Source organism: Lissotriton vulgaris, chromosome 10 (assembly GCF_964263255.1).
Source record: "Lissotriton vulgaris chromosome 10, aLisVul1.2, whole genome shotgun sequence".
NCBI lineage: Eukaryota > Metazoa > Chordata > Amphibia > Caudata > Salamandridae > Lissotriton > Lissotriton vulgaris.
The window spans coordinates 32,349,734-32,376,442 of NC_141698.1; the positions used below are offsets into that span (position 1 = coordinate 32,349,734).

A 26,709-nucleotide genomic window follows, 5' to 3' on the forward strand; every position below is an offset into this window, starting at 1 on the left:
ATTCAATCCGGTTTCTGCTCAAACTTGAGCACAGAGACTGCATTACTGGAAGTCCCAGAGTCAATAAAGGAGGTTTTGGACAGTGGAGGGAAGGCGATGCTGGTTCTACTTGACTTGTCGGCGGCCTTTGATACCATCCCTCACAGATGTCTTCTTTCAAGACTCCAGGAGATTGGACTGAGAGGGACGGTATTCAACTGGTTTGAGTCTTTCCTGTCTGGTCGCCAACAATTAATATGGGCCCCCCCTTTCTCGGCTACTGTTCCCCCACTGGATGTGGGAGTTCCACAGGGGTCGGTGCTGAGCCCCACTCTTTTTAATATCTATTTGTCTCCTTTGGCTGAATTGGTGGAATCTCATGGAGCCCGGATTGTGTCTTATGCCGACGATACACAGCTTCTCTTTACCTGCGATAAGAACACCGATTTCGTCTGCGACACCATCAGGAGCTGCCTTGAGGCCGTTTTCTCTTGGTTTCAACTGAATCAGCTAAGATGAAACTCGGATAAGTCTGAGATTCTTTTCTTTGGATGCCCCCCTGATGCCCATTGGAAATCTTGGTGGCCTACTGATAGGTACCCTCCATCATCGGCCACCTCTCTGGCAAAGAATCTGGGTGTAAAAATCGATAATGGTTTAACCCTTAAACCCCAGATTCTAAACGTTGTCGGCCAGTGTTTTGGCCTGTTATGAACCCTCAGTAAATTTCTTCCCTTTCTCTACCATGGCCACAGGAGGATCACGGTTCAGGCGCTGATCGGTTCTAGACTGGATTACGCCAATGTACTTTATTTGGGCCTCCCGAAATATCTCCTTACACGCCTCCAATCAGTACAGAATTCAGCAGCAAGGGCCATTTTTAGCCTCTGCCGCAGGGCTCATACTTCGGCTCTTCTGAATTCGCTTCATTGGCTGCCGGTGGGCAAACGTATTTATTTTAAGACTCTTATCATTGTCTTCAAATCCTTGCATGGTATTGGTGCGGTTTACTTAAGGAAAAGAGTGCAGTTCTATTTTCCCTCTAGATCTCTTCATTCTGCCTCTCAAGCTCTGGCCATCGTCCCTGCAACTAAACGAGCACGCATTGGTGGGCGTTCATACAGACAGCTGGCCCCCCAACTCTGGAACAAACTTCCCCTTTCCCTCAGGAAATTAAACAACCAGCTGTCCTTTAGGAAGGGGCTTAAGACCTGGCTTTATGGACAATAGTTTGCCTGTGTTTTTCTGGTCATTCCTCAACAGATCTGTATAACGCCGGAACACTCTGCCCGAGTAGCCGAGTGCTCTATAAGACCCCCAATAACATAACATAACATAGATAGATAGAGTGAGGGCGATAGATAGATAGAGTGAGGGCGATAGATAGAGTGAGGGCGATAGATAGATAGAGTGAGGGCGATAGATAGATAGATAGAATGAGGGCGATAGATAGATAGATAGAGTGAGGACGATAGATAGATAGAGTGAGGGTGATAGATGGATAGATAGATAGAGTGAGGACGATAGATGGATAGATAGAGTGAGGGCGATAGATGGATAGATAGAGTGAGGGCGATACATGAATAGATAGATAGAGTGAGGGCGATAGATGGATAGATAGAGTGAGGGTGATAGATAGATAGAGTGAGGGCGATAGATAGATAGACAGAGTGGGTGAGGGCGATAGAGTGCGATAGATAGCTAGAGTGAGGGCGATAGATAGAGTGAGATAGATAGCTAGAGTGAGGGCAATAGATAGAGTGAGGGCAATAGATAGAGTGAGGTCGATAGAGTGAGAGCGATAGATAGATAGAGTGAGGGCGATAGATGGATAGATAGAGTGAGGGCGATAGATGGATAGATAGATAGAGTGAGGGCAATAGATAGATAGATGGAGTGAGGGCGATAGATGGATAGATAGAGTGAGGGCGATAGATAGAGTGAGGGCGATAGATGGATAGAGTGAGGACGATAGATAGATAGATAGATAGATAGATAGATAGATAGAGTGAGGACGATAGATAGATAGAGTGAGGGTGATAGATGGATAGATAGATAGAGTGAGGGTGATAGATGGATAGATAGAGTGAGATAGATAGCTAGAGTGAGGGCAATAGATAGAGTGAGGGCAATAGATAGAGTGAGGTCGATAGAGTGAGAGCGATAAATAGATAGAGTGAGGGCGATAGATAGATAGATAGAATGAGGGTGATAGATAGATAGAGCGAGATAGATAGAGTGAGGACGATAGATGGATAGATAGAGTGAGGGCGATAGATGGATAGATAGATAGAGTGAGGGCGATAGATGAATAGATAGATAGAGTGAGGGCGATAGATGGATAGAGTGAGGGTGATAGATAGATAGATAGACAGAGTGGGTGAGGGCGATAGATAGATAGAGTGGGTGAGGGCGATAGAGTGCGATAGATAGCTAGAGTGAGGGCGATAGATAGAGTGAGATAGATAGCTAGAGTGAGGGCAATAGATAGAGTGAGGGCAATAGATAGAGTGAGGGCAATAGATAGAGTGAGGGCAATAGATAGAGTGAGGTCGATAGAGTGAGAGCGATAGATAGATAGAGTGAGGGCGATAGATGGATAGATAGAGTGAGGGCGATAGATGGATAGATAGAGTGAGGGCGATAGATGGATAGATAGATAGAGTGAGGGCGATAGATGGATAGATGGATAGAATGAGGGCGATAGATGGATAGATAGATAGAGTGAGGGTGATAGATAGATAGAGTGAGGGCGATAGATAGATAGAGTGGGTGAGGGCGATAGATAGATAGAGTGGGTGAGGGCGATAGATAGCTAGAGTGAGGGCGATAGATAGAGTGAGATAGATAGCTAGAGTGAGGGCAATAGATAGAGTGAGGGCAATAGATAGAGTGAGGTCGATAGAGTGAGAGCGATAGATAGATAGAGTGAGGGCGATAGATGGAAAGCTAGATAGAGTGAGGGCGATAGATAGATAGAGTGAGGGCGATAGATAGATAGAGTGGGGGCGATAGATGGGTAGAGTGAGGACGATAGATAGATAGATAGATAGATAGATAGATAGATAGATAGATAGATAGAGTGAGGACGATAGATAGATAGAGTGAGGGTGATAGATGGATAGAAAGAGTGAGATAGATAGCTAGAGTGAGGGCAATAGATAGAGTGAGGGCAATAGATAGAGTGAGGTCGATAGATAGATAGAATGAGGGCGATAGATAGATAGATAGAGCGAGGGCGATAGATAGAGTGAGGACGATAGATGGATAGATAGAGTGAGAGCGATAGATGGATAGATAGATAGAGTGAGGGCAATAGATAAATAGATAGAGTGAGGGCGATAGATGGATAGATAGAGTGAGGGCGATAGATGGATAGATAGATAGAGTGAGGGTGATAGATGGATAGATAGATAGAGTGAGGGTGATAGATAAATAAAGTGAGGGCAATAGATAGATAGATAGAGTGAGGGCGATAGATAGATAGACAGAGTGGGTGATGGCGATAGAGTGCGATAGATAGCTAGAGTGAGGGCGATAGATAGAGTGAGATAGATAGCTAGAGTGAGGGCAATAGATAGAGTGAGGTCGATAGAGTGAGAGCGATAGAGTGAAAGCGATAGATAGATAGAGTGAGGGCGATATATGGATAGATAGAGTGAGGGCGATAGCTGGATAGATAGATAGAGTGAGGGCGATAGATGGATAGATAGAGTGAGGGCGATAGATGGATAGAGTGAGGAAGATAGATAGATAGATAGAGTGAGGACGATAGATAGATAGAGTGAGGGTGATAGATGGATAGATAGATAGAGTGAGGGTGATAGATGGATAGATAGAGTGAGATAGATAGCTATAGTGAGGGCAATAGATAGAGTGAGGGCAATAGATAGAGTGAGGGCAATAGATGGATAGATAGATAGAGTGAGGGCGATAGATGGATAGATAGATAGAGTGAGGGCGATAGATATAGTGAAGGCAATAGATGGATAGATAGATAGAGTAAGGGCGATAGATAGATAGAGTGAGGGTGATAGATGGATAGATAGAGTGAGGACAATAGATAGATAGATAGATAGAGTGAGGACGATAGATAGATAGAGTGAGGGTGATAGATGGATAGATAGATAGAGTGAGGGTGATAGATGGATAGATAGATAGAGTGAGGGCGATAGATGGATAGATAGATAGAGTGAGGGTGATAGATGGATAGATAGATAGAGTGAGGGCGATGGATGGATAGTTAGATAGAGTGAGGGTGATAGATGGATAGATAGATAGAGTGAGGGCGATAGATGGATAGATAGCTAGAGTGAGGGCAATAGATAGAGTGAGGGCAATAGATAGAGTGAGGTCGATAGAGTGAGAGCGATGGATAGATAGAGTGAGGGCGATAGATGGATAGATAGATAGAGTGAGGGCGATAGATGGATAGATAGATAGAGTATGGGCGATAGATGGATAGATAGATATATAGATAAATAGATAGATAGAGTGAGGGCGATAGATACATAGAGTGAGGGCGATAGATAGATAGAGTGAGGTGGCCTCATGGTGGACGTGGTGGTGGTGGTGGATGTGGTGGACATGGTGGTGGTTTACACGATGAGTAAACGCGCAGTGTCACATAAGTATGGGAGCGGAAACCAGGTGCAAATATGGGCAACAGCGATATATAAATTGCACAATAGGATTCCAATCCTGTGGTTCGGATGTTGAGTGTAAGAATAATACATGGGGCCCCAGCCGGCTGGTGAAAACTGTATGGTGTGTGGGCCGCCCTGCGGGGAGAAGTGAATGACCCGAGGGTAATTAGAGGCAGGGCAATGGGAGAAAGGATGGACAAACGCACACCAGAACAAATATTAAAGAGCGAGGTTCTTGATGGATCAGCGGGAAAAGTCTGGATGAGGTCCCCAACGTGGAAGGTCAGGAACCCGTTGGTGACCAATTTGAGCAGAAAGGCAGAAGAGTATAACGTGGCAATACTGGGAAGAGTAAAACGTGATTTGGGGCCAGGCAGGCAAACGTGACAACGGTGTGCGCAGTATTCATGTGCAGAAAGGAAATACAGATCCCCAAAGTGAAGAGGGAACATTTGGTTGTGGTGACCCTCTGGAAAAAACATATGAAGGGCAAAGCGCAAGAAAGTAAAAAGAGGCAAGGCTAGAGGACACAAACAGATGTGGAGGATAGATAAACCGCAAAGAGCAAGAAAGTAAAACAAGCCCTCTGCATTGCTGTGGTGGGGGCAGGTTCCATGAGATAAAAGTGACAATTGTGAGCAAACAAAATACAAGAGGTAGCAAACGGGACCTGGCCGGGCCGGGGGAGCGCATTCCTTTGAAGTCTGAAGCGGGTGGCGGGGAACCAGAGCGGCCGTGGTCGCTTTGATGTTCTTGTCTTGCTTTGTGGGAGGGGTAGGGGGAGTGAATTGCTGTGCACGCGCCTGACTCACATGAACTGTACGCGATCCGCAGCTAGGTAGACTTTTTGAACCGCTTACTATAATCTCGCCTATCATCCCTTCGGGATGTAATAGGCGAGACCTAAAAGGGAAGCTCAGTAAAACACAGTAGCCCAGGATCACACAACTTGTTCAGGCAGGGAAGTTGAGATTGATCCCAGAGTTTCCAGTTTCACACTGCGTAATTCAGCCACTAGATTGGTAGCTCTTGCTGACATCGAAGCCTAATGCGGAGTTTAGGTGACAGACAGAAGCCACATTTTTTTTGGGCAGATTCACACGTAAAGGGCCCCTGAACACAAATAAAGAGTATATTCCACCTTTTTTTTTTTTTTCGAGGGAGATTTTCTAGGATTTTAACTTGGGTCCCTTCGATGCATGGTTGGCAGCTGTAGCCACACGGCTCCCCAAATACTCACAGACACGCAGAAAACCCCTTAAGACCACCTGGTGACCAGAAACCTTCCTCACTTAGAGTTGTTTGCAAACTTAGTTCACAATCAGAACGTCATGCCACTTTCGTGTTTATAGCTAAAGATCACACCCCCCTCCCATCATGTTTTTGGTCCCTCCATGGTCTCTGAGCCAAGGCCTGGCTGGATATGGTGGCAGACCTGACTCCAAGGCCACTTGAAAGGTAGAAACAGTAAAAGGCTGAGGTGCCCTGGGGTGAGAGGGGGTGGGCGAGGTTAACAATACTTACAACAACGCCAGGTTATTTTTCCAGTCCTGGTTTTTCCTTTTACAAACCATTCTTTCTAGGAGTGTAATTCCAACTAGTTTGCGTGAAATTAACAAATACTACAACTCCCAGAATGACGGATTTATTAAACGAAAGACCAGGACTAAAATTGAGGTTTGCCATTGACATGGAGTTATTAGTGGCGGCCCTTCCGCTAAGGCGGAGGAGCGTAGGCCCACTGCTTTGCAGCAGTGAAAGAAAGGAAAAATAAAATAACAACTTGATATTATCATTTTGTTTGCCCCTGCCGGGGTAGCATGGGAGCGGGGCATGGCGGGGGGGAGTGGTGGGTACACTGGAGTGCGCATGATCCTTTGGCTGGCCATGAGCCGGCCAAACAGTCATGCGCACTGCACTTAGCATCTAATCCACACATTCTGCATTACAGCCTGGGTGGAGAACATGCCAAAGCCCACAGTCTCCGCCTGAGCGCCGAACTACAGCGCTCAGACCAATCACAATGCTGCATTACGATTGGCTCAGGTGAGCCTGCCTGCTTCCTGCCGACGTGGAGGAGAGAGACAATGTGGGAGAAAGCGGTGAAGAGGTAAGTCTTTCTGTTTTTTACACCTGTGCTGGCTGCCACTGGGAGTTACCTCCTTGGTTTAGCTGCAAGTTAATACTGCATCATAACTCACATGTGTAGCCAGTCTTGCTTTTCAGGTAACAAGTTGCATTCTGGGTTTTTAGATACTTTAGCTTTTAGCACTTTAAGCATTGAGTCAGATAAACCACCTAGCAATTTATTATTTCTGCGTCAATGGTTGAAAGGGTTTAACGTAACATGGCCATGCAATTCTCTAGTCTAGATTGTATCCAGAGGTCGAAGTGGCTGGGATTGGAGGGGTACGACGTGCCCATACTTTTTTGATTTATGAGAAACCGTTCACCTACTTTTTGTAAAATGACAACCATGAAATTCATATTCTGATTTTATAATGGTTTTAATACTAAAGGTCTATACATGTACTTTTATATATTGAGCTTGCTTTTATGACAATTGTCGAATAAAGCTTACTTCACTTGACAACCACCCAAGGGCGGTGAATTCCGATATTTTCAAATACTTCAGCTGAAGTGTCATTCAGTGAGTCTCGTGTGCTGTGAAACTAAAGAGGAGAGACGGCTGAACGGACCTTCTCGCCAGGGTGCCAGCTTGCCTGAAAGAAATGTAAATGTGCGCTACGAGTTAATCTGCAAATGCTAAAAGTAATCTTCAAATGTAAAGGATGCTTGAGAGCCAGTACTGGCTTTAAGTGATCGAATCACTCGAGGCTTTATTTGTTCTTTTTGAGCGGCAGTGCCCCGAGTCCATAACTGAGCTGTGAAGGGCGTGCTTTTAATTGTATTTCTATAGCGCCTACTACACCTGACTAGGTGTTGAAGGGACAGTTATGTTAAACAATTGCATTGCGTACATTCTGGGTATTACTTAAATCTATTTTTTGGAAGCACCATTTCATCTTAAGTTCTTTTTGCTCATTTTGTAGCAGTCTTTCTTACACTTTGTGTAAAGCAAGTTTAAAATCAGGACTTGCATATCCACAGTGCTTTCTGTCACAGGCTGTGACTTCGTAGCACTTAAAATGCACAAGTCACTATTCTCCACTGCACCCATCAAGATTTAATTCTGTGGCTCTCTGGTGACACACAGACCTCTTCAGTGTATTAATAGAGGTTTCATAATGTACTATTTATAGTGCATTTCCCACTGAGTAACAGATGTATTTTTTTTAACATGTGCGTTATTTTATAGTTGCTACCTGACGGTGAAAGGGCATAAAAACGTACAGAATATTTTAGTTTTTTAGCCACATCTTTGACCCCGCCACCACGCTCACTGGCCCCGCCCCATTGCATACATCATCACAGTTACTATATTTCTTTCAATGCACTCCTAACGCTGATTGGATCTATCCGTTGCTCGTGTAGTCCAGTTTTTTCCTTAATCCTGCTCGTACCTGTAGTTGCCTACAATTCCCAGAGTGCATCTCTAACGAGCTGTCAATGCATCTGAACACATTAGAGCGCTCGGCTCGGAATGGGGAGGTGATTTCACGGAAGGTGTAGAGGGGGAGGAGGGCGTGGCCCTGAGGGAAAGGCAAACGAGGTGAAGTGTGACAAAAGACAGGCATCTTACGCCGGCGTCCCGTGTACATCACAACAGCGGCCGGGCTCGCGCGAGGGGACACAGGAATAAAACACGGAGGTAAACAGGTGTGTGTGAAGAAGCCTTATCGATCACCTGGCGCAGGGATGATGCTGGTTGGTGCCGCGGTGAGTGTGCAGCGCACAAGGGTCAGATTTACAAGCCCCTTGCGCCACTTTTGCGTCACTTTTTCCATGTTAAAAGTGACGCAAAAGTAGCACAAGGGGCTTGTAAATCTGCCCCCAGGGGTGCTTTATGCAGAGGTTGCGTCGGGTCATGGGTGGGGGAGGGGCAGTTCCTTGCTGTGAGTGTGACATATGCTTGTTGCTGCTGAGGGGGCGGGGCCTATGCATTTTACTGTCCTTACAGCACGCGGCAGGTAAAGCACCTTCAGTATGTCACGTGCACCGGATGCTTTAAGAGATAGGTCTGAAGACTCTGCTATTATGTTGTCCAAACCAGATACTACGTCATGGAAACCATTCGCAATCTTGGCGAGGCGGGTCTTCCAAAATAATCTGTAAGCAGCAAAAACGTTTTTCTTTTTTGACCAAAGTCACCAGGTGGCTGTGCGCCCCCGAGGACGCGTGCTCTGCTTCGGGGTGTTTGCTCAACAACTTTTGTATTTTGGAACTTTTAGTTCCGGTTTGCTTCAGTCGCTTCAGTGGAACAAAAAAACACCAGAAAACCCTGTGTGATTCTTAGATTTTATCAATTTGTATCTCTTCCTTGAGTGACTTTACAACTTATACATTTGCAATTGTTTCTGTTTGTATCTCTTCCTTGTGTGACTACAACTTGTACATTTGCAATTTTTTTTCTGTTTGTATCACTTCTTTGTGTGACTTTACAACTTGTACATTTGCAATTTTTTTCTGTTTCTATCTCTTCTTTGTGTGACTTTACAACTTGTACATTTGCAATTTTTTCTGTTTGTATCTTTTATGTAACTCATGTAATCCTAAATCCTTACGTATCGCAACTGGTTCTTATGTAAAGCGCTCTGACTCCTTCGGGTAATATTCGCGCTATATAAAATCGCATTAAATAAATAAATAAAATGGAGCCACCAAGGGGCTTTAATTCTGATACCGAATATGTCTAGAGAATGTTTACCCATAACTGACCATTGTGATACGAACCGTTCTCTGTGTGCTGTGAAAAAGCGCCCTCTGCTGCACGAACAGAGAAATAACTGATTGCTGGGTATATGTGCCAAGTGCCCGCGAGCCAAAGCTGTTGCTGAAAACAGTCACCGAGTTGACTCCTGTTACGTCGGACATTTTCATCCAGTTCTGGCTTTTTAGCAAACAACATTTTGCATTCTGGGATTTGTAGTTTAGTGTTTTGTTATTGTGTGTGTAATCTTTAACCCCATGCATGCTCATGACGGAGCCGCTCCGTCGTGAGCCGCTGTTGCGCTGTGCTCATGACGGAGCGGTTCCGTCATGGCCCTGCCGCCGGGCCTGCGGGCGCTGATTTCACGCCTGCGCGTCGCGTTCTATTGAGCGGGCGGGGCCATGACGGAACCGCTCCGTCATGAGCACAGCACAACCGCGGCTCGTGACGGAGCGGCTCCGTCACGAGCATGCGAGCGCCGCTCGCGCCCCCCCCCCATGCGCTACGGCGGAATTGCCGCCGCAGCGAAGGGGTTAAAGCACACGCACGCACAGCGTTGTTGACTTGGAGGAGTGTGGCTCAATGGTTAGAGCGGCAGACCCTGATGCAGAGTTCTGACCAGGGTTTGATTCCCGCCTCGGCGGGGTCTCAGGCTCAATTTCCTCGGACCTGTTAATTCTCGCCACGGTGCCTAATCACGGGCCCCATGCTGCAACTCTGGGCAATAGCTTGCGTAGCCTCCACACCGGCCCCAACAGAGATAAGGATGCCTGGCTACACCCTGGGGGTGCCCAGGAGTGGACACTTCACAGGGAAAGCCAGGAGGGGTCCACAGCAGGAGACACCGCAAGGTGACCGTCTGGTGACAGTGCTCTATAAGTACCATGACATTTACATTTACATTTACTTAATATGTCACACATGGGGTCATGTGTCCAGTATTCACACAACACTTGGCATCCTCATACTTCAGACCCAATCCTATTAAAGGAAAAGAAAAAACGACAAGTCCCAGAATGCCAAGTGCTTCGGCAAATAAGCTAGTCTCTTTCAACATATGGTGCATGTACAGCTGACATGTGGTCCTATATCATGTGACGAGCAGCCCTTGCCGGCCTATCCACAACCCATATGTTATATGGTAGCAATATTTGTGTTCATAAAATAAAATATTTAGAAGCTGTGTTAGATGACTTAAGGCATGCATGTGAATCTGACTTTGGGCGATGTGATGGTACTGACAAACCCCTTCAAGAATCCAGTCTGCTGGTCTCTCCCCAGCCCCCATGACACACTGGAGGGGGCCGGGCGGCTTAAAGGCTGCACTGGGGCTTCAAGGAGCCCTGAGTTCAGTGTCTTCAGCACGGTGACCCCAAGCTCTTTAATGCTGACAAGAAGATTTGTTCTTAGGCAAAGGTACTGTGAGAACCCAAATTTAATAGGGCACTGGAGCTATGTGGCCGTGTCAAATCATATTATGTTGTGGGGTGACTAAATGACGTGGCAGGGAAATGCTTTAGATGCAGCTAAATTAAAATTACCTCTTCGCTACCTGTCCGCGTCATTACGCGTACCAAGGGTCTGCCTCCCTGCGGCCATCCTTAAAAGAGCCATTAGTTCATTGGCAAGCATTGGCAAAGCCAATAGGTCTTGACTATCCAATATATTGCCTCTGTCAATGTTTTACCCATGTTATACAGCAGCGTGGCTAAAAGTTTTACAAATAAACTTGCAATGATACGACCAGCACTGAACATGTCATAGCGCTTTAAAAAAATTGCTGGCTGGCGGGCAAGAGGAATCTCAGAGGGAGAGTGGGCGTGTGCTACATAGAGGGTGGAGATGCCTCCCGTCAGCAATAAGAAGAAAAACAAGCATTTGCAATGCAATTGGTCTTGCCTTTGGGACCTTATAAGTGTTTTGCTCTGCACCAAATTTTTGCAGTTAAGGCACGGCTCCCTTGACCCATTGGCCATTGCCCGTGGCTCCCCACTGTTATTTTTTTGGGAGGGCGGGGGAGATGTAAGCCCTGGCCACAGGAGTTTTCATTTTTCTGCCAATAATTCTGATGAAGCTGATGAAGGTATTATAATCATATACACAGGGTGTTTTTATTACTAAGGCAGCGCCTCGAATAAAATATTCCTAGTTACACTTCTTTGCCCATGCTTTTTTTCGAGTACCCACTCAAACGTTTTTATCCCACTTACAGTGCTAGACAGCACCCCAATGCATGTAAGCCCCATTGCCAAAGTGTTTCTGCGCTTGAAGAATATTTGCATGCACTTCCATTTCTACCCACGTCATACGTGCCAACACACCTGTCTCAGCAGGATGACTCGCGATTTTGTAAACCACACACAGCTATATTTTTGCTGTCTCCTCCCTAAAATTGCCTCCAAATCAATGTAATAAAGTAAATTCCGAAGATGTATTTATCTTTTTTTTAAACTTCCCTCTTTCTCGCTTCCAAATGTTGGCATTATGCCGCATATGGTGTTTTACTTCCGTGTGCTCAAGGAGAGAGCAGGCCTGTCTGGAAATGTGTGTGTACTGAAAGAAATATGTACTGGAAGTACCTATAATTCAAGTACAAATGTCAACACTTAATAATACTTAGTGTGTTTAATAGACAGGACAACTGTACTTTCCTGATAACTTGCATTGGTGTAAAATGCCTTTGGAAAAAAAGAAAACTATTAAAAAGTCTAACAGAATAAATCAGGCATCTTCCGCTTACTTTGGGAGTGTTGGAACGTGGGGATAGAGGTAAATATATAGATCATCTCCCTCGACATGCCAGCAATTAAGCACTACGTTTACAGCTTTAGGCGTGTTACTTACAAATCATCGACATCATGCGTTTCTGTCTAATTAGTTTAACTAAAGCCAACAGACCCTTCAACATTAAATGCATTAAAGTGCTTGGTGCGCGGCTCCCCTGGCTAAGTTTGGCGGCTCCCCAGGAAGCCATGGCACACGGTTTGGGAACCACTGAGTTAAGGCAAAATGTTCTTTTGTACTGTGCACGAAGCAGTTAAAGGGTGCAGTACCACAAGCTTTCACTAGGCGTCCCATGGCACCTCCTTTGTCAACATAAGGTACTACACCCCGCAACATGGATAGGGAAAGAATATGGGGTAGCGGTGAGAGCTGCCGACTGTGGAGCCTGGGATCCATTTTCGAGTCTGGTGTCCGGTCAATATAAATGAAAGCTACTAATTTAAGATACAGATAAGAAATCAAGGCAGCGATCTCGGAGGTGGGGCGGGCAAGCAGTGTTGTGCGAGGGTGTGGGGGAAGAGAATAAATAAGGGCACTGTACTGCAAATCATGTGAAAATTAATCAAAAAGGCTGGGGATAGGAGATTAGCAAAATGAGCAGTGGCCTTGGAGGCATGGTGGGGACCTGCGAGCAGTGTTGTGGGAGGGGTGAGGGGGAGGCATGGGGAGATGAAGGGGAGGGCAAGCAAATAAATGAATGGCTTCGAAAGGATGGAAGAAAGACTTGGCGTAGCCCGGAATCAAACTTGAGACTTACAGACCACTGCTTTGCTCAGCAGTGAGCGTTTAAATTACTGAGTCATGTTGGAGGTTTTGTGGCATAATGCTAGGTCAAACAAAATGCCAGTTAATCTCTTCGAAGTCAATTTAGTTGCAACTTATATGAACACTTATGTACAGGAAGTGAACCAGATGAGAGTCCGGAGATGTCAGATGTCCAATCTCCACTCTGAAAAAATGCAGTTCGTCGCTTTAACTCCCAGCTGTACATTCACACTGTGATGTTATTTCTAAATTCAGGCACAAAATCACATTCCATTGAGTACAGTGAATACAGTGAATACAGTGGATTAAAAGTTTAGAATATTCTTTGTCACTATAGTTCAGTGTCACCAAAGAACACATTTTACATCATGATGATTACAGTCTGTGTACGTTTTGTATGTATGCACATGGTATTTCTATAGCATGAACCTTGCCAAAAGGCAGCAAAATATGGCTGGGTACACTGATGTGAAGATGGTGTGATGTCACTGGAAAATCGCAGTTCTTTTCCCATACGTTGTTTTTGCACACCATTGCTTTCTGGGATTTGTAGTCTTGGTTCTTTTTTTAACCCCATCGCCGTGGGGCTAATTTCCCCGCAACGCGGGGGGGGGGGGGGGGCGGCGCCGCAATGCTGATGACGAGCTTGGTTTGTCATGCAGCACAGTGGCGCTGTGCTGATGGCGAACTGAGCTCGTCATGGCCCGCCCGCTCAATGGAACACCCAGCACAGCGGGGTAATTATCCCCGCGTGGGCGTTCCGTGGAGGCCATGACGAGCTCGGCTCATCATCAGCTCAGCGCCACCGTGCTGCATGACGAGCATGGAAAAAGTTACATTATTCCAGTTGGACCAACGCATCTGATAACAATGATAGACAAAAGCAAAACCCAGAAACTGAAAAGTGGTGCCCCTGTGACGTTGTGCCACCCTACATAAGAGGGTGAGACCTGCCAAAGGAGGTTGCTTTAATATGCATGCTCTCAGAACGCATGCCACAACAAGAAAACACATCCATCTATGGATTGCTAGTGTAGGTTGGTTACGTGTTACCAGGGCCGGCTTTAGTGCTGTTGGCGCCCGGTGCAACAATGCTTGTTGGTGCCCTCCAATGACCTCATTCTACACAAATTCCGACACTACCACCCTCCAACCCTGCCCCTCAAGTCTCCATAACCACTCTCTCTCTAATATGCGTTTCATTTATAGCTCTACTTAACCAGAGTAGGGTGCCAGAGACCTTTACATCGCACACACATTGTACAGAGGCAATGAATCCTACGTGTGTAAATAAATCTATAGGAAATGGACTACAAGGTGCAGTCACATGTCATCCATCCTGGGAGGCAGTATGTTTCAAGAGTGCTTGGCCTGGAGAAGCACAAACTCACAATTTAAAACCTAACACCTTGGTTGGGAGTTGATTTTACTAATAAGAACCGATTTCTACCCAAATGAACCCCTTTTAGCAACATTAAGATGATGAAAGAAACATGAAAAAAAATCATAACTCTCTAATTTGCACCCAGTGCCACTGGAGTCATATAGTTGTGCCAGTGACCATTTTATCACATCATGACTACGTCTGACGACATCAATCAATGCATAGGCAATGTTTGGCCTCCAATATGGGTCCAAATTGTATGAGAGAAATTACCACTGAACCGTATGTGTTTTAGCTGTTTTTAAATCACATTTGCATTGTAATTACATTGCCTAGCTAGGAGGTTTGACAAATAAGAAATGAGATTATAGAGCTGATTGGAGATAACCAGGACACCACGTGTTTAACCCCTTCGATGCTGTTGACGGAACGGTTCCGTCATGCACGTCGGTTGAGCTATGTGGATGACGGAACCGTTCCGTCATGATTCCGCCCGCGCAAGGCGGAGTCAGCATGGGCGGGGAATTCGTGCCGCAGCGATGCGGTTAACACACTCCTCTCCTTCGTTGGTTTTTATATCCCCAGCTATTCTTCTTTCAGACTACACTAACTTATATAGGTAGTCCCCGCTGAATGGTAGCTCTTTATTTAACAGCACCGTTTAGTGTAGATATCCAACACCAACTCCCCGTTTTCACAGATTACACATATATAGGTCCTGACGAATTGCCACGGTACCACCAGACCAACAGGGCAAGAAACATGTCGACCCAAAGAGAAGAGCACATTAGTGAATGAACTTTCCCCGACAGGGCTGGTGCCTCTCTTCTGTATATATTTATTTTTAGTAAGGTGGATTACCAACCAGAATAAAACATATCGCTTTGGAATATCCAAACTTTTTTAACTCACTCCCACAGCACAACACACTATCTACACACACAAGGGCCACACACCCCCACTTCATCATACGGCGAAGGAACAAAAGGTCTCCGATAAAGAGCCCCTTCGCGGGTGCCCGTTGAGCATTGCAGCGCCGGCTCAACGAGGAGCAGGTCCATATGATGAAGCATGACACCTAGCTTGCTGGGTGTGTGAGGACCCTAGTTCCGCAAAAGCGGGATCCCCGAGCCCTCTACCTCCCTTCTCTCTTCCCTGACTCACCACCACTAATCAGTTGGTTGGCGATTCTGCAACACAGAGGAATAGCTTCCTTTTTCCTTGATAAACACGCATAAAGAGGGCATGAAGCTTGGACCTCTTTAATAAGCCCCCCTTGACTTCCCCTCTTCTTGACGAAGTTATATGGTTGTGCGCCATTTTTTCACAATATTGTAGATTTGCTGTACTTGCCACATATTTCCTTATCTAATGCATTATCTGCTAGCTCAAACAGTTCAAACATTACTAGAAACGCAGCAACACATGCTGTCATGCAGTAGAAGGCCCTTTGCAAAGGTAGAGTGGTCAGCTTTCTGGTGCTTATTGCTATATTTGTGCATTAGACCAGTACTTTTTCCCTGCAAACAAGGCCCAGACAGTGTTTACAAGTGTACAATGAAATAATAATGAATACTATCACAATATGTGCCGTATTATGCCACATAATTTGCCTGCTACATAATTTACTCAGCCTCCTTTGCCACATAATATCTGTGGCCCTGCCAAAACCTTGCAGTTTGCATGCAGTTCTTTGATGGCATTTAATAGCTAACTGTTATATTATAGGATTGAAACGTATAAACAGCAAGTATCAAAACCATCTCTCCGACAAAAGCAGTAACCCGGTGAACTGTCTACAATAAATGCCCTGTAGTGATCGGCATGGTATACGTGATTTGCAGCAGGTACATTAGCCCTCTGCACTACTTTTATGATGAGCAAAAACTTCCACTAGACAAAAGCCCACCTCTCTACAGCAAGCGCATTATTCACCAGAGTTATCTTGCTATTTTGATGTTGCCTCAACACTGCTGAAGGCAAGGAACTCTGCAGCCGGTGCTTTTACATCCAAAATATATTTGAAAATTTGGCGCCTTGATGCCCACACTAGCAACACGACCCCGGTGCCTGTGGTTGAGTATCGGACCGATAAATGGTGCAGGGTGTATACCCTTTTATGATTTTTAATGAAATCAAATTAAAGTATTATGACTGACCAACTGGTGCAGGATGGCTCTGTGGTGCCAGGGGCAGTATTTCTCTCCCCGGTCTCGCTTATATTAGTCCCATGCATTGTAGAACTGGAGCCCTGGCTCATCGCAACTTAAATAAATGGACTAACGCCCCTGAAAACAATCAACAGTAAAAGGAAAGCCCGGAACTTGAATATACTGCCCTGACGACGTGACGTCATCCAGTAAGAAACCTTACTGACGATGTTTCTTTAAATTGAAAAAAATACAATATTATAGTGCCACTGAGAAGTGCCGGTTCTCTCCCATTAGAAGAATTGCACTTGTGCTGAGAAGTGCAGGTGCTTTCCCTTCTAACTTACAAAAGTTTAGGTATCCAGTAATTGCGAATTCCGGCCCAATGAAAACACTGTCATGACTGGAAGCTCATAGGGACTAATTAACACAGCTGGGATTTCACCAGTGCTATATAAAACTTTTCAAATAAAAAAAAAACATTTTACATGCCACCCTAATTTGCGCTCCAACCTACAGAATTTAAAAATCCAATCCATCGACGAGCAGACATGCTGGTACCCATGCACAAAGATCAAGGCGCTGATACTCAACGAGAGGGTGCACATACAGACACCCATGAGTCAAACATCACAGAACAAGTGTCACACTTCCTTGTATTTTCCTCTCAAAATCCCTATTTCCTGACCCATCTTTCCCTTCGGAACTGGCGCAGGTTGCTAGTTGGTAGTGCTTGAATTTAGAGAGTGTACCATTAGTGGATGTTGACAGTTGGTTCCATCTTATTAGAGTATTTTCTTTTATCAACTGACCCCATTTCGTTATCCCCTCACCTCTCAGTCTATCTTTCAAGCAGTCCGGGGTTGCTGGGGAGGACCAGATTGGGGTGTAATCACTATAATATGGTATTTTTAACACCTTCCATGCTCATGACGAGCTGAGCTCGTCATGAGGCACGGTGCTCCGGTGCTCATGACGAGCTGAGCTCATCATGAGCCGTGGAGCGCTCACACGTGGGGATAATTACCCTGCTGTGCTGAGCGTTCCACGGGAACGGGTGCAGCTGTGATGAGCTCAGCTCGTCATGAGCATGGGGGTGCTGTGCGCGCCCCCCAGCACAGCGGGGGAATTACCCCCGCAGCGAAAGGGTTAAAGATCTTCTGATTCGGTACCATAATTTGGAGGCTGACAATAGCACCTTTAATTTCACCTTTTTAAAGAACTTTGGATGTCCAAATATATATAGAAAGAAACTGCCTTCCGATCGTGTCATAGCTTGTAAATAGGAAGCCCTGAAATTTGAAAGGAGTTATCATATGACTAGATCTAAGAGCATTGGCTCAGGGTTTGAGGTATAGGCTAAAAAGCAGCGAGGAAAGTGGGCATCCTTGTCAAGGGCCCCTTCTGATGACTAGTTTCTCTGTGAGATTACCGTGAACCAGAGCCGTATTTGTTGGATTCTTATACAAAGATTTTACTTCCTCTGAGAATAAACTCCGCAGTTTATAGGTTCCAATGACTTTATGTTGGAAAGGCCAGCTGACCCTGTCGAAAGCCTTTGGTGCATCGAACGTAATTACTGATAGGGGAGTCCTGTCCTGGGTAGCCTCATCTATTGCCCCCACCAGCTCCTGTGTCAGTTTCTGAATTTGTCTTCCCCTGATCAAGCCTTTCTGGTCTTGATGTAACAGCTGATCAGCAAGCTTTCCCAGCCTCTTAGCCAGGATTTGGGTGTAGATTTTATAATTGCTATTTAATAGTGATATAGGTCAATATGATTCACGGCACTTTAGGTCCTTCTCTGATTTCAGTAGTATACACATGGCTGCTTCTTCCCAAGATTTTGGCAGATCCTGTCCTTTTAAGAAGGCATTTAGGGCCATATGTAGGTGGCCCAATACCGTTCGATAACGGTGAAATTCGTTAAATTTCACAGTTACTTAACGGTATTTAGGCATTTGTGATGTAGGGAGGATTCGTTATTAAGGAATCGGAAAATACCAATTCCTTAATACTGATTCCTTATGGCCTTGCATTTAAGGAATGGGTAGTACCGATTCCTTAAATGCAATGTAGGTAGCACTTAAAACAGTGCACCTCAGCCATAAGGAATCGCAATTTACCACCAACTCCTACCGATTTCCTTTCAAAAAGCACTTTTTTGCTTTTTGAAGTGTGCCATGTGGCACACATCCATGCCCTTAGGGCAAGCATGTGTGCCACATGTGCACACATGCACATTTCAGGGGTGCTAGGGGGTGTCCTTTGGACACCCTGGCACCCTTAAGATACCTCCCCCGATTACCAAATCGGTAATACCGACTCTTCGCATTCATTCCTATGGGCCTCCAAGCCCATAGGAATGAATGGGAAGGTGATTCCTTATTACCGAATCGGTATTACCGATTCGGTAATAAGGAATATTAACGATTCGGTATTTTTTACCGAATTATTCCCTACATATGAAATACCGATTCCTAAATACCGAATCGGTAAAATTCGGTATTTATGAATCGGTATTTCCCCATTACCTACATCGGGCCCTTAATATCTCTGCCAGGGGGAGAACCAGGTCTTATTTTAGGGAGCCATACATTTCATTAGGTAAGGCATCTGGGTCAGCTGCTTTCCCGTCTTTTGTCACACTCGTCTTCCTGATCACACTTGTGATCAGGATGGGACTATTCTCTTCTTGAGGTAGGAGACTATTTGATCTCTTGAGGGCACTGTGTCTTTGAATAGAGCTCTTGGAAAAAAGTTGGTAAAGGCATTCGCAATCTCGGAGTCGTTTGTGCTCGGTTCTGTCTGATTCCCTTCTTGGATGGCTAGGATCTTAGTTTGATTATGTTCTGTTTCCATTTTCCATGCTAATATTCTGCCACATCCCTCCCCATACTCCTAATGTGAGAGCTTGCTTGCCTCCCAAATACTTCTGACTGTGAGGTCCAAAACCCCAGCCAGCTCTTCTTTTTTGCTTTTATTTCCTTTCCTATTTTGTCGGTCTCTTGGGGGGTTTCGGCTCTCTCTACTGCCCCGTCTAGGCACTGTAATCCATTTTCTAGTTGGCTAGTTTTCATCCTTGTGTTTTTATGCTTGAAAGCTGCTAACCCAATTAGCCTCCCCTGCTGATTATGCAACAGGGTTGACTAAATTATTTACCAAGAAAAGACAAAGTACGCTGCACTATGCGGCACAGTTGGAATAGTATTACTTCCTTACTTTGTAATTTCTGCACAGGTTAACATTTTCTGGCAAAGGTTTCACATCATTAGTGCCAACGTAACCCTAAATACAGCCATAAGTAACAGAAAGGCGACCAAGTAACGGTTGCCTAGAGCCTTCCACTGTGCGCCAACACGTGTCGCTGTGTTTTTTATTAGTACATTTTAATCCGTTAGAGTTTATATCAATTTCTTGTTAAAATCTGCAGCTTATGCCGCAAGATTATGCGGCTGCAGGTCATCCATAATTGAGCGTAAAACGCTGCGGCCGCAAAATTGCATAATTCCAGTGGCCCCACTCACAGTTCACATTTCACATATCAGCTCTTACTCCCTCGACCCTTTCGCATCTGCAGGGCAACCGAGTGATGGGTGGCAAGTCCAAGCACACCCTGCGGACTAAGAGATTGAGGCAAAGCGTGCCAAGCCTTGAGGAACAGTAAGAGGTGAGTGGCTGACATGAGAAAGTCACTGAACAAGTGAGCATGGACTGAGCATCGTTACTGAGGGCACGATTCACAGAACTAACTTAAGACAAAATCCTAAACTTACTACCATTTTGGTATTCACAGAAGACACTTACTCATTTCGGTATTCACAGAAGGCACTTACTCATTTCGGTATTCACAGAAGGCACTTACTCATTTTGGTATTCACAGAAGGCACTTACTCATTTCTGTATTCACAGAAGTTAGGAGTCCTAACTTTAGGACTCCTAAATGCCTTCTGTGAATACTGAAAGTCTTAAGGATAGGATTTTCTCAGTTTAGGAGTAGTAAAGTTAGGACACTTTTCTACTCCTAAACTGAGAAAAACCATAACTTTAAGACTTTCGGTATTCACAGAAGGCAGTTAGGAGTCCTACAGTTAGGACTCCTAACTTCTGTGAATACCGAAATGAGTAAGTGCCAAGGTGCTTTTAAGGATGAACATGTGCTTTGCACATGCATGTAATGCTGTGCTATGTATGATGCATATTTACTAGTAGTTTACTAGAACCAGACCCAATAGGAACAGAAGCCTCAGGTCTTACTGTGAAACTTGTTTGCACTGAACGGGAAGTGAATGCTTTCAAGAGGCGGAAGTGGGAGAAGAAGAAACAAAACTTGTGTTTTCAAAAGTGCCTGTGCAAACTTATGTGGGAAAATAGGAGTGAGACAACCAAGGCAAATCTAAAGACCGTGTAAAGCCAGTGACTCAAGAGCAGGCAGTAAAGGATGGAGCTGGCAAGGCTTACCTACTGGCACATTGCATACTGCAGGCCCTTGGCACAGTTGGCATTTAATCTTGAGGAAATAAATGTTTGACTTGAGGGTACAGACAGCTGGACTTTGGACAGAAGAGGGTGCACTTAACTAGTTCTGGTGGGATTCAGGCTTCGTGTCTACTCGATATCTAACCCGTCTGCGGAGGAGATCGCGTTCAAAGTGGAGAAAATAGGGGAGTATCCATGCCCATTCAGACCTTGGCATCTCCTTGGAGAAAACAGTTACACTGGTTGGTGGAAGGCTTTGATCGCCATATCATATTTTCCTATAGTTAACAACGAGGTGCACTTCGGATGCCCATTCCGTCCTTGGCTCCTTTGAATAGAGTGCACTTTAAATGTCTATTTGAACTCAGCACCTGCATGTCTTTGCATCTAGAGTATGCCACAGCCAGGGCTACCAGAAAGTTCCCTGGGCAACTAGCAGCACTTCCCAGCAGTGAGATTTCCTTTCGTAATCACTTTTATGAACTGTTTTAGTTGAATTGTGCCAAACGAAGCCAACAACAGCTGCAACCGCCAAAGTGCGTTGAATTGTGAAATGAAAACGTGCACCAGAAATGTTGGTGCTTAGAACATGTGTTTTGATCTCAGTTGCAGACTTTTGTCGGCATGAATTAAAGGGACCAGTTTTTGTTTTCTATCCGGAACATAAAATAGATGTACGCAATGGCCTCCATTACAAGTTCATTGGTACCACCTATCTGATAGAGACTACAATCTGCGGCTAGAATCGTGTCTACCAGATACATCGTTACCGAAGGTAAGTAGCTCGTATGTTTAGAACAAGTGCTAAATGGTTGCAGGGGCTATTTCTTTTGCTTGTGAGGGTTTGGATGGGCGGCTCTCCTTTTAGTTTAGCTGGAGACATTTTCTTCTGCTCAACCCCATGTGGACTGAATAGTTCTAATTCCAGCACATGGGACACCCTTAGTTGCCTGGGGCAGTTTCCTCGAATGAATACCACTCTGGTAGCTCGTGATGGAGCCCTCGTGGTAAACTTTACTCCCTAGGGCTTGTTTCACTGCTCTTGGTTGTGATTTGCTAGACTATAACATTGCAGAATCTAGGACACAATTGGGATATACGTGCCTTCTTCACTAATGGCTTCGCCATCAGGGTGGGGACCAGGGCGGGTGGCAGGAATACTTCTACATTTTATTCAAAAAAACTATAACTTTTAGTAAATACCTCTCTCTGCAGTGATTTAATGTAATGTACTAAGGTGTGTACTAAGGTGAAACTTTCCTCGTGTTAAACACGTATTTTAATTTTCAAGGGACTTTGTCGTATTTTTACATATTCTTTGCTGAATGATTTGCATAATACTTAGAAGTTGTCACGGTGAAACACATCAACGACTGATGTCACAACAACGGCCAAAGAAAAATAGAAGGAAAAGTCACACGAGAGCCAAGCCTTCAGGACGCTGAACGTTGCAGGAAAGCACGCCGTGCCTGCACTAGGACAAACTCATGAAAGAAAATAGCGCTTCCAGACTAAATAAGACCTACTGTGTAACAACAGAAGTAAAAGGGACAGTCATAGGGGGTTACAAAGGAAGACAAGGCGGAACTAAGGAGGGACTAACACGCCTATTAACGAATCAGAACCCAGTATTTACGAAGGTCAATGACACAAGCCAATGACAAATATGGGCGGAGGGTGGGTGGGGCATCAAGTCTATACTCCAATACAGCATGCCTCGCAGAGCAGCGCATGCACTGCCCAGGCTCGACCTAAAAAGTGCTAGACACAGCCAGTGTTGGCCGCATCATAGGGTTTTTTCTTTCAGCCATTCTGCTGTAAATATTGACAATGCCAATAGGCGCATAGGGGAGGCCAATGGCTTTGCCAATGCTTAGGGTGTGAGAGTGCAGGCAACGCAATGTAGGAAAGCAACAAAGTGCGGTGGGAGCGGCAAGCACAACAATGTGAGGTAGAAGGGGCAAACAACTACTTTTTACAGCAATTTGTACCCTCAGTTTTTAGATTTGCTTCCCTAAATTCCTGAAGCTGCCAATGCCCTCAAAAAAAGGACTCCCCAAGTAATTGAGGTTTGTTCTTGCCAAGTCTGCACACTGTGTACCATACAACACAGGAGATGTTACACATCAAACTTCACCTCTTTCATTTTTTTATATCATGTTCTGTGTATTCAGTTGCTCTTTGACACAATGAAGACAGTGAGTCTCAGGATCTGGATCCCATCCTTGGTGTTCACAATCACATAGAGATCCCGGACACAGCAAAGTGCTGGCGAACAAACACCCCACGCTGGCTGCAGCGTCTGGTTTACTAGGACCTTTGGGGGGGGGGTCAAGCAACAGCACAATAAAAACAACTGTAGAAATGAACCTGACCTTGTGCAAGTTAATCTGGTGCTCATGTAAAGTTCTCCACTTCCTTTGGCCAATTTGGTGCTGTGTAGGAGGGGAGCAGGTAGAGGCCTGCAAACAAATGTACTCTAATGGAGTGCCGCCACTACAAGAAAAAATTAACTCCGAAAGAGCTAGCAGAAGGATACAGAGCTAGGAAGCAGTTATTGGGCTGTGCTCCAGGGAAGTACCATGCGCACAAAAAGGAAGTGAAACCAGCTTGCACTGACCAAACACAAGCTAGGAAACAATATTGACAACTAAGCCAACCAATGGTAAGCAATGGGTGGGCTCCGAGGCCCCTGTAAGTAAACAACATGTCTTGTAAGCCACAGTGAATGCATTGTCTCAGGTGAGGCGGCAATAAGACTGTACAGCTGCCAAGATACCCAATATATGTGCTCATTGCCCATCCACCATTTATGTGGGCCTTGGAGATGCCTTTCTGTTGGATTCATACCTGTTGGACTTTTTTCCCTCGGAGACCTGGTTGGGCTGATGTCATTGAGGCGAAGAGAATTCAATTGACACCACTACACAGCCGTGCCAATCTTCCCAGTCCATGAGTGATGTGCTGCTCCAGTCCAGGTTTTTTCCTTTCAATTCTGGGACTTCTTGTTGGTTGTTCAATTATGAAACAGGACTACAAATACTAGATTTCAAAGAAAAAACCTGGACTGGACCAGCACATCCGGCATGGACCCGGGAAACTTTGCAGCCACTATGGACTTGGAGTCGCTCCTGCTGCCTGCAGGACTCCTGGTTGGAGCAGAATAATTTCACCTTTCCCATGTGTTCCCAGTTGTGCTGCAAGAGAATTTGCACAGAGGAGATGGTTACCCAACTCCTCGCCGCGCAGGCTCCTGTGTATTTACAGTGGCAGGTAAGCTGTCCTCAAAGACAGCTCTCCTCTGTCAGACAGGGAGTCAACTTCTGAGAATTGGGGGAACTGGTGGAGGACAAGTGAAAGCCTTGTTTAGAGATGTTTAGGGAGAACAACAGAAACCCGCATAGCAGGGATTGTTGGGGTTCCCGATTTCCCCCCTTATCCTGGACTTCCCATCTCTCCGATGACACCTCTACCTTGCCAGATCCTAGAGGTTGGTTGGTGGACAAGGAAGGGTTGGATCATGTCCTTATATGAAGAAGAAATTGGACCTTTCTACAGAGCAAGATGAGGCTCCTCCGACCAGTTCTGCCCTTTGACCGCAGTTCGCTGACCACTTCCTGGGTCTCTGCCTATTGTTCTGGGTGTTAAGCTGGACATTGTGCAGAATGGGAGGAGATTAGTATAGCACAGTCCTGCTCTTTTTAACCAGGATGTTATCCGTGGAGGATCCAGAATTTCTCCTGCGTGTGGCTGAAGATCTGATGCTTCCTACTCTGCGAGGCAGATGACCTCTGCTCACAGGAGACTTATTCCTTCAAGACGTCATAGATGGGAAGGTGGATGGGACTCTGCCCAAACTTATGTGAGACTTAACCTCAAAGTATTCCTCGTATGCCTCCCAGAATGTGGTCCGAGACTTCCAGGCCCTTTCCTTATCTAGTTTGGCCGGCAAAGACTATGTCCACCTACTGGCCAGGATGGATTTACAGGCCCAATTTTCAGTGACTGCATCTTTGATACCTTGAAGGCCACTGACGTTTGGACTTTGATAGGAATGTTGAGGGTCTCCAAAAGTCTGCAGTTTTCTGTCTGCCCTTCTTGTGCAGTTCCTTACTTATCTCTTAGCTGGGGATCACCGTCACAAGTCTTCAACACCATCAATGCTGATGGTATTCCCCTCCTGTGCTGGTCCCGAGTTATTCCCATTGTTCATGACGAGCTCAGCTCGTCATGAGTGTACGAGAGGTATACCTCATGACTCATGACGAGCTGAGCTCGTCATGAGCATCGAAGGGGTTAAGAGAATAGGAAACATGGTTTACCTCTCACTTGGACTAGTAAAGCTTCACATTCATCTAAATCCTCCTACAAGTCCAAGGCTTGTTATTGCCATCGTAATCATCCAGGGTCTGTTCACCCAAGAGGTGGTGTTAAATGTTTCAGAGGCAAGAACTGCAGAACTTTGTCTAAAACATATTTGGATTCTTCTTCTAGGCCAAGTTGTTCTCGGCAACCAGAGTCCTCCTATCTCAGGCCAAATTGAAGACCTACTTCCTTTGACTCTTGGAGGCAGATCGTGGGTCGCGGATGTCGTTTGACAGGGATGTAGGATAGAGATGTCCACACTACCAGCAGGTTCAGCTCCTCTGGTAATGGTGTTTGCTTTAAAGAAGGCCTTTATCAGAAATCCAGTCCCCAGTGAGCAAGTGCGTTATATTCCAAACGAAGAACATAGAAGACGTGCATATTCTCATGTTCTCCAGGTGACCGAGATTTCCGGGGGATGTTACCTTATCAGTTTATGAAAATAATTTATTCCATAATGGACATGCTTCAGTCTTCAATCCCTATAATGTTGCCAGAAGAAAATCTGGTGGCAACAGAATTAGAAAATGTCAGTCTGCAGAATTTTATTTAGAAGCCTACTCCTCGTGAGTTCCTTCTTCTTTCCTTTTAGGTCTCACCTGAGCCAGCACGCATGTGCTACTCTGTGAGGCTTCTAGTAAGGACTTCCAACTCGGACCACATGCTCGTGCATGTTTTTTTTTCTTTTTGCTCACACGCTATTGGCCTTTTCATGCGTCTTTCTAAGAAAGACAGCACACAATTGGCCAAAGATGGGTGTATGTCCCGCCTTCTCTCTCCCCTGGCCTAGGGAGCTCAGGAGCGAGCAGCGGCCCCACACTGTGCCTGCTGCATTCCTTGAATTCTTTGCAGTGTGCACGGGCACACCACTCGCAGGTTTTTTTTCTTTTCTTCTGGCATTTTTGCAGCATGCGCGCGCACTGCACTGCACAGGCAGGCCACGTGTGTCCCTCTCCCACCGTTTTAATAAAGCAGAGCACGCCACCAGAGGCTGGGGAACTCTGCGAAACATGTAATTTGCATGTAGGCCCAAAAGCTTTCAGACTGCATTAGAGGTGCGTTTTTTTCACAAAGAGAAACTGAGAAATAAGCCTGCCCTTCGAGATCATCCGAAAGAATTCGTTTTACAATCTGACGTTATGGCAAGCTGGATAAAATGCGCAAGTCGGCCTCTCGCTGCATGTTCTGCATGAGTGCTCTGCAGCAGTGAGGGGGCTCGCTCCCCAGGCTGTGAGAGCACGATCTTCCTAGTGCCAGCATGTTGCTGGGCTAGGTCCGCCATCATCCCAGCTCTCCTCCCTTCTTTAACACCTACTTTGCCTCCACCCT

The 26,709-nt window shown here is 45.5% G+C and overlaps 1 protein-coding gene across 4 annotated transcripts in view; it reads left to right on the forward strand.

Annotated features, from left to right (window-relative positions):
* Positions 1–26,709, forward strand: part of LOC147684424 (catechol O-methyltransferase-like) — a 195,297-nt gene that overhangs the window by 42,833 nt on the left and 125,755 nt on the right. Inside the window, exon 1 of one of the 4 annotated variants that reach the window (XM_086940350.1) lies at positions 8,251–8,465. The exons of 1 other annotated variant lie outside the window; for it this stretch is intronic. In XM_086940350.1, coding sequence (XP_086796476.1) covers positions 8,445–8,465 — 21 coding nt within the window. In that variant the 5' untranslated portion in view covers positions 8,251–8,444. Of the gene's footprint in view, positions 1–8,250; positions 8,466–26,709 lie in introns of those variants that run through there. 2 more of the 4 variants (XM_086940352.1, XM_086940353.1) reach the window with 2 other exon arrangements.